This window comes from Oncorhynchus clarkii, chromosome 25 (genome assembly GCF_045791955.1).
Source record: "Oncorhynchus clarkii lewisi isolate Uvic-CL-2024 chromosome 25, UVic_Ocla_1.0, whole genome shotgun sequence".
Lineage (NCBI taxonomy): Eukaryota > Metazoa > Chordata > Actinopteri > Salmoniformes > Salmonidae > Oncorhynchus > Oncorhynchus clarkii.
Window position 1 is genome coordinate 46,947,652 of NC_092171.1, and position 14,188 is coordinate 46,961,839.

At 43.4% G+C, this 14,188-nt stretch overlaps 1 protein-coding gene across 1 annotated transcript; it reads left to right on the top strand.

Moving 5' to 3' along the window:
* Nucleotides 1–530: 530 nt before the first annotated feature.
* On the top strand, nucleotides 531–13,791 carry LOC139383489 (progesterone receptor membrane component 2). Its single transcript, XM_071128046.1, has 3 exons — nucleotides 531–896; nucleotides 10,940–11,095; nucleotides 12,290–13,791. The coding sequence occupies exons 1-3, from the start codon at nucleotides 554–556 to the stop codon at nucleotides 12,385–12,387; spliced, it is 597 nt and encodes a 198-aa protein (XP_070984147.1). The 5' UTR covers nucleotides 531–553; the 3' UTR covers nucleotides 12,388–13,791.
* Nucleotides 13,792–14,188: the final 397 nt, after the last annotated feature.

Genomic DNA, 14,188 nt, shown 5'->3' on the forward strand with positions numbered 1-14,188 from the left:
GGGCTAACATCCAAGCTGAGATATTTGCCAGGCACCCAGAGATGCGTGTGGCCACCTGGGTGTCAGACGGGGAAAGGAGAAAAATGGTTGTCATCCGCATAACAATGATAGGAGAGACCATGTATCCAATAGTACCAGATTTGAAACGATCCCATGTTTTAGTGGATGTATAAAGTAAAGTAATTGGTTTGTGCTACGATTGACCCATATTATTAGGCTAATTGACCAGGAATTATTGTTCGTGAGAAAGATTCTCAGCATATGCACATTATTAAAGGCCATGGGCACTAACTGGGCTATTGTTGTTATATTATTTCACAATAACTTAATCCTTACTCTAAATGGCTATGCCGTTAAGAAACTGCGCATTGCTTTCTCCGTGCAACTAATCTCTGGCCTAGAAACACACAACTTTTCGCTATCATTTCAACAAAAAGCCCATTGTTGTCTTGCTGGTGTTATTGTGCTGCTCCTTGAATGATTGACGCAGGCCAATCATATCTGATGAGGAGCCCCAGGTGGGCGGGTCTTTGTGTTCGGCTCTATCGACAGTATGGCGGACGATGGCGACAGGTCGACTGGAGCTGTTGATACTAGTGGCGGGCAGAGAACTTCAGATGAGTCAGACGGGTTCAGTCTTGGCGGGATGTTGTTAAATTTAAGTATTTTAGTTTTAGTGGTTACGATCTGCTATGTTATTTATCGGCGATGGGGTAAACGGATTGGTGCTGACGCGGCCCAGGGAAGCGAGGCCTCGTCTCTGCCGAAGATGAGAAGACGTGATTTCACTTTGGAGCAACTTGGGGAATACGATGGACTGCAAAACCCCCGGATCATGATGGCAGTCAATATGAAAGTATTCGATGTTACCACCGGCAAAAAGTTTTATGGTCGAGGTAGGAATCCGTGAATGGAAAAGAGCACACTAGTTAGCTAGGCATTGTAGCTTAGCTACTGTGTCTGGCACCAGTCTAGACCAACACAAATGATGATGGCATCGGTTATTTGGGCGCAATAGCTAGCTTCGGCTAGCTAACTAACTCAGTTACAGCAAGTTATTTTAGTGATTTAATTTTGCACGTTAGTTAATCTGGCACTTTGCATTTACATGGCTTGATAACCAGATAGCTAGTTTGTCTGTGCAAGCAGTGTCTTCTAGTTTGTAGCAGTATGTTAACGTTAGACACGCTTGTTTACAAGGTGGTTAGCTAACTAGCTATCTAGCCTACCTGTTATGTAGCTACATCTAAACTAGGTTGTTAGCTAGACAGACTGATCAGCGTTAGCTGAAGTGGGGACCACGAAAACAAACGTTAACTAGTTATCCCCAAAGGCGTGCGGAAAAACCAAGCCCCTGTGCTAGCTAGCGCTAAACCACGTCCGTTTTTAAAGCCAGGCATAGTTGCTAGGTAGCAAACAACTTTGCCAGTTAGCTAAATTATCTTACTGCTAAATATCAGAACTGTTTTGAGATCATATCAAGTTACACAGCTAGTTAACTAACAACTAACGTTGTAGGTTGACTTATACGAGCCATATTCTGAGGATTAATGCTGTGGGCTAGGCCTAGTTGATCAGCTGTAGAAGATTGCTAGCTAACATTAGCTAGGCTCGTAGCTAGGTAGGTATGCTGTTGGCCACTGAAGGACCCTTTAACTTGGCTGGCGGACCCACCCATCAACCTCACTTGTGTAATCATGATCATAAATCCATTTACATCATCCATCTAGCTAGCTAGTCTCGTAGGAGTGGAAAGTTAACCAAAAATGTATCTAACAAGCCTTTAACCAACAATGCAGTTTTAAGAAAAATAAGTGTTAAGTTAAAAATAGATAAGTAAAAAATAACAAATAATTAAAGAGCAGCAGAAAAATAACAAAAGTGAGGCTTTATACAGGGGGTAACGGTACAGAGTCAATGTGCGGGGGCACTGGTTAGTCGAGGTAATTGAGGTTATATGTACATGAAGGTAGAGTTAAAGTGACTGTGTAACTGTATAGATTCCGTCCCTCTCCTCACCCCTACCTGGGCTTGAACCAGGGACCCTCTGCACACATCAACAACTGACACCCACGAAGCATCGTTTACCCATCGCTCCACAAAACTTGCAGAGCAAGGGGAACAACTACTTCAAGGTCTCAGTGAGTGATGTCACTGATTGAAACGCTATTAGCGAGCACCACCGCTAACTAGCTAGCCATTTCACATCGGTTACACTCACCCGCCTTTTGCCCTCCTCCTTTTCCCATAGCAACCAGTGATCTGGGTCAACAGCATCAATATAACAGTATAGCTTCTGTCCCTCGCCCCGAACCAGGGACCCTCTGCACACATTGACAAGTCACCCTCGAAGCATCGTTACCTATCGCTCCACAAAACCTGCAGAGCAAGGGGAACAACTACTTCAAGGTCTCAGAGCGAGTGACGTCGCCGATTTTAAACGCTATTAGCGCGCACCCCCGCTAGCTACCTAGCCATTTCACATCGGGTACATATGCATAGATAATAAACAGAGTAGCATCAGAGTAAAATAGGGAGTGGGGTGTACAGTGCAAATAGTCTGGGTAGCCGTCTGATTAGCTGTTCAGGAGTCTTATTGCTTGGGGTAGAAGCTGTTAAGAAGCCTTTTGGACCTAGACTTGACGCTCTGGTACCGCTTGCCGTGCGGTAGCAGAGAGAACAGTCTATGACTTGGGTGGCTGGAGTCTTTGACAATATTTAGAGCCTTCCCCTGACACTGCCTGGTATAGAGGTCCTGGATGGCAAGAAGCTTGGCCCCAGTGATGTACTGGGCCGCTCGCACTACCCTCTATAGTGCCTGGTGGTCAGAGGCCGAGTAGTTATGATTCTTTCTGAGGATATGACAAGTGTTTGGTGCTCTATCTGTCCTGTGCTAGTCTTGCTAACACCAGCTTCTCTACGTCCATGTCGGCATGCAGCAACGATAATGTGCCCTCAGACTTCAAGACCATATGGTGGTTGGATATCCCCGTTTTGAATTGAATGAATCATGTTCTATTATTTATAGCTAACATCATGAATTGGGTGCATAAATCATCACTCACATTTTCTACACAAAAATGGGGGACATATTAGACAACTGCAACCTGTTATACATTACGATCGTGTGGCTAGCAAGTAGCAACTAACTTTAACTTGCATTGATCAGCCTATAGAAAGCCAGCCAGCTAATAAACTTTAGCTTGTTTGCTATCAACTTGAAATCGGCTAGCTAGCCTTATGTATGTTTTAGTTATAAATGAACTAGTTAGCTAATTATAGGCTGAATTTTTCCTTACTCCACTGAAGTTATTCATGTTTCTTCTTGGATGTCTTCTGTGTATATAGTAAGTCAATGATGTGAATCACCCATGCATTCTAGCTAGCTACTACTGTACTACCCATGTTCACTTATGGCATGTTTCCTCCCTGCCCCCTAATTTTGCAATGCATGAACGTGAAGTACCCTAAACCTGAATAGATTTGTCTGACCCAAAAATATCTATTAATTTTGTTAGTTAGCCTCACTCATATCATATTGAAAACTGCAAACATCTTAGAATTGCACAAATCAAAAATGTAGCTCCGGTATCAAGAGGGGACCACTAAAATGTTTTACTCACAGTGGGGGGTTTATGGATGTGGTTACGCAGACCGGCCCTCCATGATGTGCTGTAGAGTGTGCTGTCTTTCATCCCTCTAGCCTGGTGCAGTGGGACAATTCTTGTTCATAGTAGCATGATTATGGATAGTTCAACTCCTGTAAATAGTGAACATATTTTTTTTGATGTCCATGGGACAGTTTTCCAACCATAACATAATATACACTCACAGTGGGCTATGAGTTTTTCCAACTTGAGACCCTAGCAGGGTTTCCTTTAGGAAAATGTAGTGTAATACACTCACAGTGGGCTATGAGTTTTTCCAACTTGAGACCCTAGCAGGGTTTCCTTTAGGAAAATGTGGTGCCGGACAATGTGACCGGGAAGATTTTAATTTACCAGCCATTTGAGAAATTTACCGGACCCCTATGCATTGGTTGTGTAACCCATTAGGGTGTCCACCCATGGTGCTCAGAGTAACCCATTAGGGTGTCCACCCATGGTGCTCAGAATGACAGAAATCACATCAGAGTATGAAATCAGAAATCAGAGTATAGTAATTTATCTTAACAGAACATGCAACTCCTGTAATGAAGCGATTCGTAATGAATGCGATTTGAGGCAAAGCTCCATTCTAAACAGCGCATATGGTGTCTCTCCGGAATGGGGAGGGTTGTGGTGAAGATATGGTGTGTCTCTCCAGAATGGGGAGGGTTGTGGTGAAGATATGGTGTGTCTCTCCAGAATGGGGAGGGGTGTGGTGAAGATATGGTGTGTCTCTCCAGAATGGGGAGGGGTGTGGTGAAGATATGGTGTGTCTCTCCAGAATGGGGAGGGGTGTGGTGAAGATATGGTGTGTCTCTCCAGAATGGGGAGGGGTGTGGTGAAGATATGGTGTGTCTCTCCAGAATGGGGAGGGGTGTGGTGAAGATATGGTGTGTCTCTCCAGAATGGGGAGGGGTGTGGTGAAGATATGGTGTGTCTCTCCAGAATGGGGAGGGGTGTGGTGAAGATATGGTGTGTCTCTCCAGAATGGGGAGGGGTGTGGTGAAGATATGGTGTGTCTCTCCAGAATGGGGAGGGGTGTGGTGAAGATATGGTGTGTCTCTCCAGAATGGGGAGGGGTGTGGTGAAGATATGGTGTGTCTCTCCAGAATGGGGAGGGGTGTGGTGAAGATATGGTGTGTCTCTCCAGAATGGGGAGGGGTGTGGTGAAGATATGGTGTGTCTCTCCAGAATGGGGAGGGGTGTGGTGAAGATATGGTGTGTCTCTCCAGAATGGGGAGGGGTGTGGTGAAGATATGGTGTGTCTCTCCAGAATGGGGAGGGGTGTGGTGAAGATATGGTGTGTCTCTCCAGAATGGGGAGGGGTGTGGTGAAGATATGGTGTGTCTCTCCAGAATGGGGAGGGGTGTGGTGAAGATATGGTGTGTCTCTCCAGAATGGGGAGGGGTGTGGTGAAGATATGGTGTGTCTCTCCAGAATGGGGAGGGGTGTGGTGAAGATATGGTGTGTCTCCAGAATGGGGATGGGTGTGTGGTGAAGATATGGTGTGTCTCTCCAGAATGATGGCTCAGCAGTATTTATGCGCTCATATCTTTAGCCTCCAGTGAATCACAGTGTATCAATATGTCTAAATGGCAGAGGCTAATCTCACATTAGTTGATTTTTAGTTTTTGGATTTTTTTTTACTTCTGATTTTTATGATTAACCACATGACACTGATTTTGAGAAATGATAACGTTATCATTGAAATGAAACTTCCACGAAAATGCTAATTTGAAAATTGTAACTACAGATCGATAGAAATGGTAGGATAAATTGTAAGCTTCCCCAAACTTTAAGTGTTTATAATGGAACTACCTCCACGTTTCCATGGTGGGATTTGCCTATAGGCTACTTTGAAGCAAGGCAAGACATGCCTCGTAATATGAAGTAAAACATTCAGGTTTCAAACAATTAAGTAGGCCTATGTTTTTGAAATGCATACTGCCTCCAGCTCACATTGTAAAGTGGTGGGGACGCGCTGATAGCCTATTGCATTCACGTGAATGTGAGGCACGCTTCAATTAGGCTACCAGTTGACAAATAGAAATAGCAGGAGTAGCTCCTTTTAATTGTGCACCAAAACTGTTTTTAACACACGATTACGTTTAGCATTGTTGTGCAATGAATGGGCTCAAACAAGGAAATTGGCTCCAGCAGCAACCAGCTGAGTAGCTGCAGGAGAAATCCCGCTCAAAATAGGCTGTGTGATGTGTTACTCATCATGTAGACTAATCAAAATACACACACGCCAAGTTAATTCCACTATATTATGCAAATTAACCTATAGACCGATAAGCGTGACGGTCACATGTCATGGACTAGTATTTCCATCAATTAATCCTTGAGTCTATTGACGCACCCATGCGTCAATCTAAGTAACATTTAAAAAAAAAAATCCATCAGTTTAAACTAGAGATCTTCATGGGCTGCGTGTCAATCCACCCCATCCGCCAATGTCGGCCTTCCACATCTGTGGTGAAAGGTAGCAGAGCTAAAGCGGTGTTTGTCAGACCAAGAGACATCCCGGAAATCGGTCTTCTCACAAAAATGTCTGTTTCATCTGAGTGGTTTGACCGACAAACTATTGTGACCACTCTATGGAAAGGGGAGACTCTGACGAACATGTTGTTCTCTGTTTAGCTTTACAAGTGTCACGGGACCTGTATGAGGGTAACCCACACAAACTAATGGAAGTAGTTTTGTGCCAGCAAAAATAAGGGGTTAATTGTGTCCAGAAAACACATATTTCCTGAGCTTTCTAATCTCCTATATATAGGACAGACACTTAACCTTATTTTTTGACTCTTTTTTTTGCCATTTCTGAATGTGTTGTTCAATTAGTTTCTATGGGCTATTGTAGTAAAGGCCAAATTCAATATGTTATATGTCGTCACTATGTTAGGTTAATTTCAGTCAATAATGGAATGAAAAGGTCTAGGTAGCCTAGCCAGCCAAGCCATTTGTGGCACACCTATTATGTGTGCCGGGGCGGCAGGGTAGCCTAGTGGTTAGAGCGTTGGACTAGTAACCGGAAGGTTGCAAGTTCAAATCCCCGAGCTGACAAGGTACAAATCTGTCGTTCTGCCCCTGAACAGGCAGTTAACCCACTGTTCCTAGGCCGTCATTGAAAATAAGAATTTGTTCTTAACTGACTAGCCTAGTAAAGGCAAATAAATAAAGGTAAAATAAATAAATAAATAAAATGTCAGTGGCGGCTGGCTTGGGTCCCACAACATCCTCTTGCAGATACTACCTTCATATTCTCTGTGTCCTACAGCAGGACAAGTGGAGAGAAGAGCGAGAGAGGGGTGTTTCAATGTACAGGCCGTGCTGGGGGTCATGATGCCTGTGCTGAAGGGCAAGTGGGCAGACATCGCCACAGACACCTACAGGAGCTTCTGATGTTAAGTCAAACCACCTCTGGCACTACTTCTTGCAGTACTTGAAGAACACCTAGACATTCCCATTCCCATATTCTTATCACTCTCTCTGGCTGTGTCCGAATACCCATACTTGCGTTCTAAATAGTAGGTTGTTAGAGTATGCAAAACAATTTTGTTTAAATGTGACATTTTAAAAATCAAGTATACTTTAAATGCCTGATGCCAAAGCCTAAATGTGTATGACAACAGCTGATGGATCAGATATGGGGAGGATCAACCAATAGCGGGAAACAACGCAATTGCGCATGACACATTCTCAGTATGCCAAAATAAATGTTTTATAAGTATGCAACATTTCATCTAGTATGGTTTAAATGCCAGGATGTTGTACTTATCTCCGCTCTTCATCTAGTAGGATTAGATGCACTTTCCCACAATATATTGGAAGAGGTGGGCTGCGAGTGATTGGCTCTAGCTCTCTTCAAGTAGCCAACAACAAAACTAGGCTACTTAACTGGGAAGATACCCAAAGCTACTGTGGTGGTGTTCAAATGTAGGCTAAGTAGTTTTTGTTCTCCTTAAAATGTTCATGAATATTGCATCTTTGAAAATGATATTTTGATTTCTGAATGTGTCGGCACCGGGGAACGGGGATGTGGCTGCGTTACTAATGTCATATTAATCAGGACTTTTGATTTGAACAGAGTTAGTTTCATAGGCTATGCTACCTTCTTGAATTATTACAGTTATGGATCAAGCAGTTATTCTGATCTCGTTCCCAATGATCAATGCTTTAGTTTATTATGTTGCTGTCCAGTGGTTCTGAAGTTTGGTTAGGGTCCACGTTTTCTGTGCAATAGCCTTTTGATTTGAACATTTTAAATGTTTTGGTTTGTGTACTAGGCTATTTGATTTATATACAGTACCAGTCAAAAGTTTGGACACCTACTAATTCAAGGGTTTTATGTTGCACTTCTATCACTGTATTTAGTCTACTTAATGGTCCATCACTGTATTTAGTCTACTTAATGGTCCATCACTGTATTTAGTCTACTTAATGGTCCATCACTGTATTATTCTACTTAATGGTCCATCACTGTATTTAGTCTACCTAATGGTCCATCACTGTATTTAGTCTACCTAATGGTCCATCACTGTATTTAGTCTACTTAATGGTCCATCACTGTATTTAGTCTACTTAATGGTCCATCACTGTATTTAGTCTACTTAATGGTCCATCACTGTATTTAGTCTACCTAATGGTCCATCACTGTATTTAGTCTACCTAATGGTCCATCACTGTATTTAGTCTACTTAATGGTCCATCACTGTATTTAGTCTACCTAATGGTCCATCACTGTATTTAGTCTACCTAATGGTCCATCACTGTATTTAGTCTACTTAATGGTCCATCACTGTATTTAGTCTACCTAATGGTCCATCACTGTATTTAGTCTACTTAATGGTCCATCACTGTATTTAGTCTACCTAATGGTCCATCACTGTATTTAGTCTACTTAATGGTCCATCACTGTATTTAGTCTACTTAATGGTCCATCACTGTATTATTCTACTTAATGGTCCATCACTGTATTTAGTCTACCTAATGGTCCATCACTGTATTTAGTCTACCTAATGGTCCATCACTGTATTTAGTCTACTTAATGGTCCATCACTGTATTATTCTACTTAATGGTCCATCACTGTATTTAGTCTACCTAATGGTCCATCACTGTATTTAGTCTACTTAATGGTCCATCACTGTATTTAGTCTACTTAATGGTCCATCACTGTATTTAGTCTACCTAATGGTCCATCACTGTATTTAGTCTACTTAATGGTCCATCACTGTATTTAGTCTACTTAATGGTCCATCACTGTATTTAGTCTACTTAATGGTCCATCACTGTATTATTCTACTTAATGGTCCATCACTGTATTTAGTCTACCTAATGGTCCATCACTGTATTTAGTCTACTTAATGGTCCATCACTGTATTTAGTCTACTTAATGGTCCATCACTGTATTATTCTACTTAATGGTCCATCACTGTATTTAGTCTACCTAATGGTCCATCACTGTATTTAGTCTACCTAATGGTCCATCACTGTATTTAGTCTACTTAATGGTCCATCACTGCATTTAGTCTACTTAATGGTCCATCACTGTATTTAGTCTACTTAATGGTCCATCACTGTATTTAGTCTACCTAATGGTCCATCACTGTATTTAGTCTACCTAATGGTCCATCACTGTATTTAGTCTACCTAATGGTCCATCACTGTATTTAGTCTACTTAATGTCTTATAGGCCTATCATTCACACACACTACTTACTCATTTACATTTGTAAATTACTTCCAATCTGCTGTCATTGGTGTGTCATCACTATAATTTCCATTCTGACATGACATGTGTCCATCACTGTGCCATTCTATATTGTTGAGGTACAGTTCTAGGTCATTGTTCATACCATATGTAGGTCATATGAACTTCATCCACAACGATTCAGATGATTTTGGAGCTGTATAGGACTGAGGTCAACACATCTCTCACATCCCTGTCTTCCCCAACCAGCTCTTCGGACTTCCGAAGACAAGGTCTCATGCACCCTCCCATATAGTGTTCTTGTCTTTCTCCACAACCATCCAATCTGAGACCCAGGGCTGTTGCATCGCGGATTTGGTCGACCATAGACTTTAACAGGGTTGCGAAAGCCACCCTGAGGCTTTTTACCTAGCCTCTTGAAGATTAAAACTAGCTAGCTAACTGGTCAAGGAGGCTTTTGGCAAGTCCGCCAATACATCCTCCCCTCGCACAAAGGCTTGAAATGCTACTATTTAAATTCAATCCCTAAATTGGTTGTTACTATGTGGCAGTGGTCTCGATCCCCTTTCCAGAAGGCTCCATCACTGAGTTTTCCCCCAGCAGTTTTAGTTAGACTAGCTAGTCTAGCTAACTTTAGCTCTCTAGTGGGGGCGTAGCAAATTGACGAGGAAGCATGTGGGACGTTGCGCATGCAAATAGCGTGTTTTTGAAAACTAATAAACTTGCTTTTTTTTTTTAGCTAACCTCTTGTAACCAGCGTTTCTAGCCACGTGGGTTGCCGCCTCCGTGGAGTCACGTGGGTCGCCGCCGCCTCCGTGGAGTCACGTGGGTCGCCGCCGCCTCCGTGGAGTCACGTGGGTCGCCTCCGTGGAGTCACCGCCGCCTCCGTGGAGTCACGTGGGTCGCCGCCGCCTCCGCGGAGTCACGTGGGCCGCCGCCGCCTCCGTGGAGTCACGTGGGTCGTGGGCCGCCTCCGTGGAGTCGCGTGGTTCGTCACTGCCGTGGAGTCACGTGGGCCGCCTCCGTGGAGTCACGTGGGTCGCCGCCGCCTCCGTGGAGTCACGTGGGCCGCCTCCGTGGAGTCACGTGGGTCGCCGCCGCCTCCGTGGAGTCACGTGGGCCGCCGCCACCTCCGTGGAGTCACGTGGGTCGCCTCCGTGGAGTCGCGTGGTTCGTCACTGCCGTGGAGTCACGTGGGTCGCCTCCGTGGAGTCACGTGGGTCGTGGGTCGCCTCCGTGGAGTCGCGTGGTTCGTCACTGCCGTGGAGTCACGTGGTTCGTCATCGCCTCCGTGGAGTCACGTGGTTCGTCATCGCCTCCGTGGAGTCACGTGGGTCGCCGCCTCCGTGGAGTCACGTGGGTCGCCTCGTGTCATTTCTTTAATAGAACCATATTCTGTTTACTGCACTGCTTCTCCCTACAGACGGTCTTTCTAGAACTGAACCATACAGTTAGATGCAGTAGGTGTAGATTCTGTTTACTGAACTGTCTCTCTCCCTACAGACGGTCCTTATAGAACTGATCCGTAGTTAAATTCAGTAGGTATATATTCTGTTTAATATACTGTCTCTCCCTACAGACGGTCCTTATGGTATCTTTGCGGGCCGGGATGCATCGAGGGGTCTGGCCACGTTCTGTTTGGAGAAAGATGCCTTGAGGGAGGACTATGATGACCTGTCAGACCTCAACGCTGTTCAGATGGAGTCAGTCAGAGAGTGGGAGATGCAGTTCATGGGTATGTTATAAAAGATATGAAACATACAGTACCAGTCAAAAGTTTGGACACCTACTCATTCGAGGGTCTGTCTTTATTTTTTAGATTGTAGAATAATAGTGAAGACAAAACTATTAAATAACACATGGAATCATGTAGTAACCAGAAAAGTGTTATACAATTCAAAATCTATTTTATATTTGAGATTCTTCAAAGTAGCCACCCTTTGCCTTGATGACAGTTTTGCACACTCTTGCCATTCTCTCAACCAGCTTCATGAGATAGTCACCTGGAATGTATTTCAATTAACAGGTGTGCCTTGTTAAAAGTTAATTTGTGGAATTTCTTTCCTTCTTAATGTGTTTGAGCCAATCAGTTGTGTTGTGACAAGGTAGGGGTGGTATATATAAGATAGCCCTATTGGGTAAAAGACCAAGTCCATATTATGTCAAGAACAGCTCAAATAAGTAAAGAGAAACGACAGTCCATCATTACTTTAAGACATGAAGGTCAGTCAATGATGATCTCCGCATGTGTGAATTCCACCGTGAAGCACGGAGGAGGTGGTATGAGAGTGCTTTGTTGGTGACACTGATTTATTTAGAATTCAAGGCACACTTAACCAGTATGGCTACCACAGCATTCTGCAGCGATACGCCATCCCATCTGGTTTGTGCTTAGTGGGACTATCATTTGTTTTTTAGCATGGAAAAAAAACACCACTACTCCAGGCTGTGTAAGGGCTAATTGACTAAGAAGGAGAGTGATGGAGTGCTGCATCAGATGACCCGGCCTCCACAATCGGCCAACCTCAACCCAATTGAAATGGTTTGGGATGAGTTGGACCGCAGAGTGAAGGAAAATCAGCCAACAAGTGCTCAGCATATATGGGAACTCCTTCAAGACTGTTGGAAAAGCAATCCAAGTAAAGCTGGTTGAGAGAATGCCAAGAATGCCATGTTTGTGGTTACTACATGATTCCATGTCTTATTTCATAGTTTGATGTCTTCACTATTATTCTACAATGTTGAAAATAGAAAAAATAAAGAAAAACCCTTGAATGAGTAGGTGCATCCAAACTTTTGACTGGTACTGTATGTTTGGATATGAAGATATGTAGGCTATAAAGATGTATATGTATGGCTATATTGAAGCCCATTGAAGATGAGAATTCAGAGTGCAGTTTGATTTGACCCCTGTGATCTCGCATTACAGAAAAATATGATTATGTTGGTCGGCTATTAAAGCCCGGGGATGAGCCTTCAGAATACACGGATGAAGAGGACATCAAGGACCACCTGAAACATGACTGAACTGTTGCCCTGCTCTGTTCTGTTCACACCACCAACCAAAGCCAGGACCCAAACAGCTGCCAGCGCCCGCCTGCCCCTCCCCTGCCCCCCTCTCTCCCCCGCCTTCCCTCCCCAGCCATTCATCCTCCTCTGATTGGATGGTCCAGTGGGCGGGCTCTGAACTGACTCCTCCATCATACAGATCACCACCAACAGAAACCAATGTTGACAAACTGTTTCAGGGGGATTTGAAGGACATTAACTGGGTTTTGTGCTGTTAGAATATCTGAAAAAGGAAAAGAAACAAAACATTGCTAGAATGCTAGAATTTTCCTTGTGATGTCACGGTTCTCTTCATGTAAACAGAAGCAGAGTGGTTGTCAAGCTGAGAGGTTGTGATGGTCAGAGAAGACTGCGTGGAAAGGGAGAGCTTTTAGTTTTGTTCTTCTCCCTCTCAACTGCTTTAGCATTCGATTTGAACCTTATCAATCAATTAATCGATTGCCTGTGGGACTTTTGTTGAAGAAAAAAACATTTGTTTAACTTTCCCCAATTGAAAAGGCAGTGCTGTGGCCTAACTAAAGGCAATGGGAGGGGAGTTATATGTGTCCTGTGTTGGTAGTGTGTACACTACTAGGTTCTCTCTGTCAACATGTCGTTCTGTTTGTGGGGTTCCATGTGATTCTATTTGTGTGTGATTCTATTTGTGGGGGGGGGGGGGGTAGTAACATATTTAGAATCACTCAGATTGATTGATTGGGTAATACAAAGGGAAGGTCAGCTGACAGACAGTTCTAATCAATCAACCATTTCCAAGCCACACTACTAGATGTCTGTGCAATCCCCAGGACATGAAATGGTCAAAGTATTAATTGTGCCTTATTTTGTTTTATACTACTAAAATCCTGACCAGTCTAAAATAAAATAAAAATAAGTGGGAGATTTGTAAAACTATTGTACCCTTCCTGTTTATTAGATCTTTATCTTTGAGGTGTTCTGAAGAGCAGTCTGCTTTAGAGGTATCAGATGAAGGCATGCTCTGGTCTGAGAGAGACTCCCCACATCACAACCTTGTATGTATATATATATAGACCTCTGTGTTACTGCCATATTTATGTAGTTAATGATGAATTCCATATATTTCTGTGTTGTATTGGCCAAAAGCCCCATGTTTATTTTTATTTTTTAAATGTGGGTGAATTTCAAAAGGAACATTGAAAGTGCTGTGGGGTGGGATCGGGGTATGTTCAAATTTGGGAAAGAAGTCGCTTGTAAATATATCTATCATTTTATTAAAGCATGTGCAACAATGATGAACTATGCTGAATTCCTGCCAAGTCATGTATTTAATGTTGGGTATGTGTCTGCAGAGAGAGACCGAGGCAAGGGATTCCTTCATGCATAATAAACTGATTTGGTTAATAATTCATGTCTGATTTATGTTAAATCATTGTCTGTGTAAGGCAGAAATGTAGAATGTTACCATACCTAGTCAAATACCCATCTCTACTTTACAGAAGGAAAACTATAGGTGAAATTCAAAAGGCCACTGATAGTTTAAGGAAATTGGGTAAGCTCGGTTCCTCTCTGGGACTTCCGGAGTCCTTGAGTGAGCGATTGGGACTGAAATCAAACTTCTTCTCCCTCCTAAGTTCCTGTAGCCGTCCATTGATACGGATGGATAAGGTGATGAGTGAGTCGAGATCTGTTGGCAGTTCCCGGGCTGCAAGCTCGTCCTTTACTTCCTCCGATAATCCGTGCAGGAACGTGTAGAACAGCGCTTCTGGGTTCCATGCACCCTCCTCTGCTAGCGTGCGGAAAT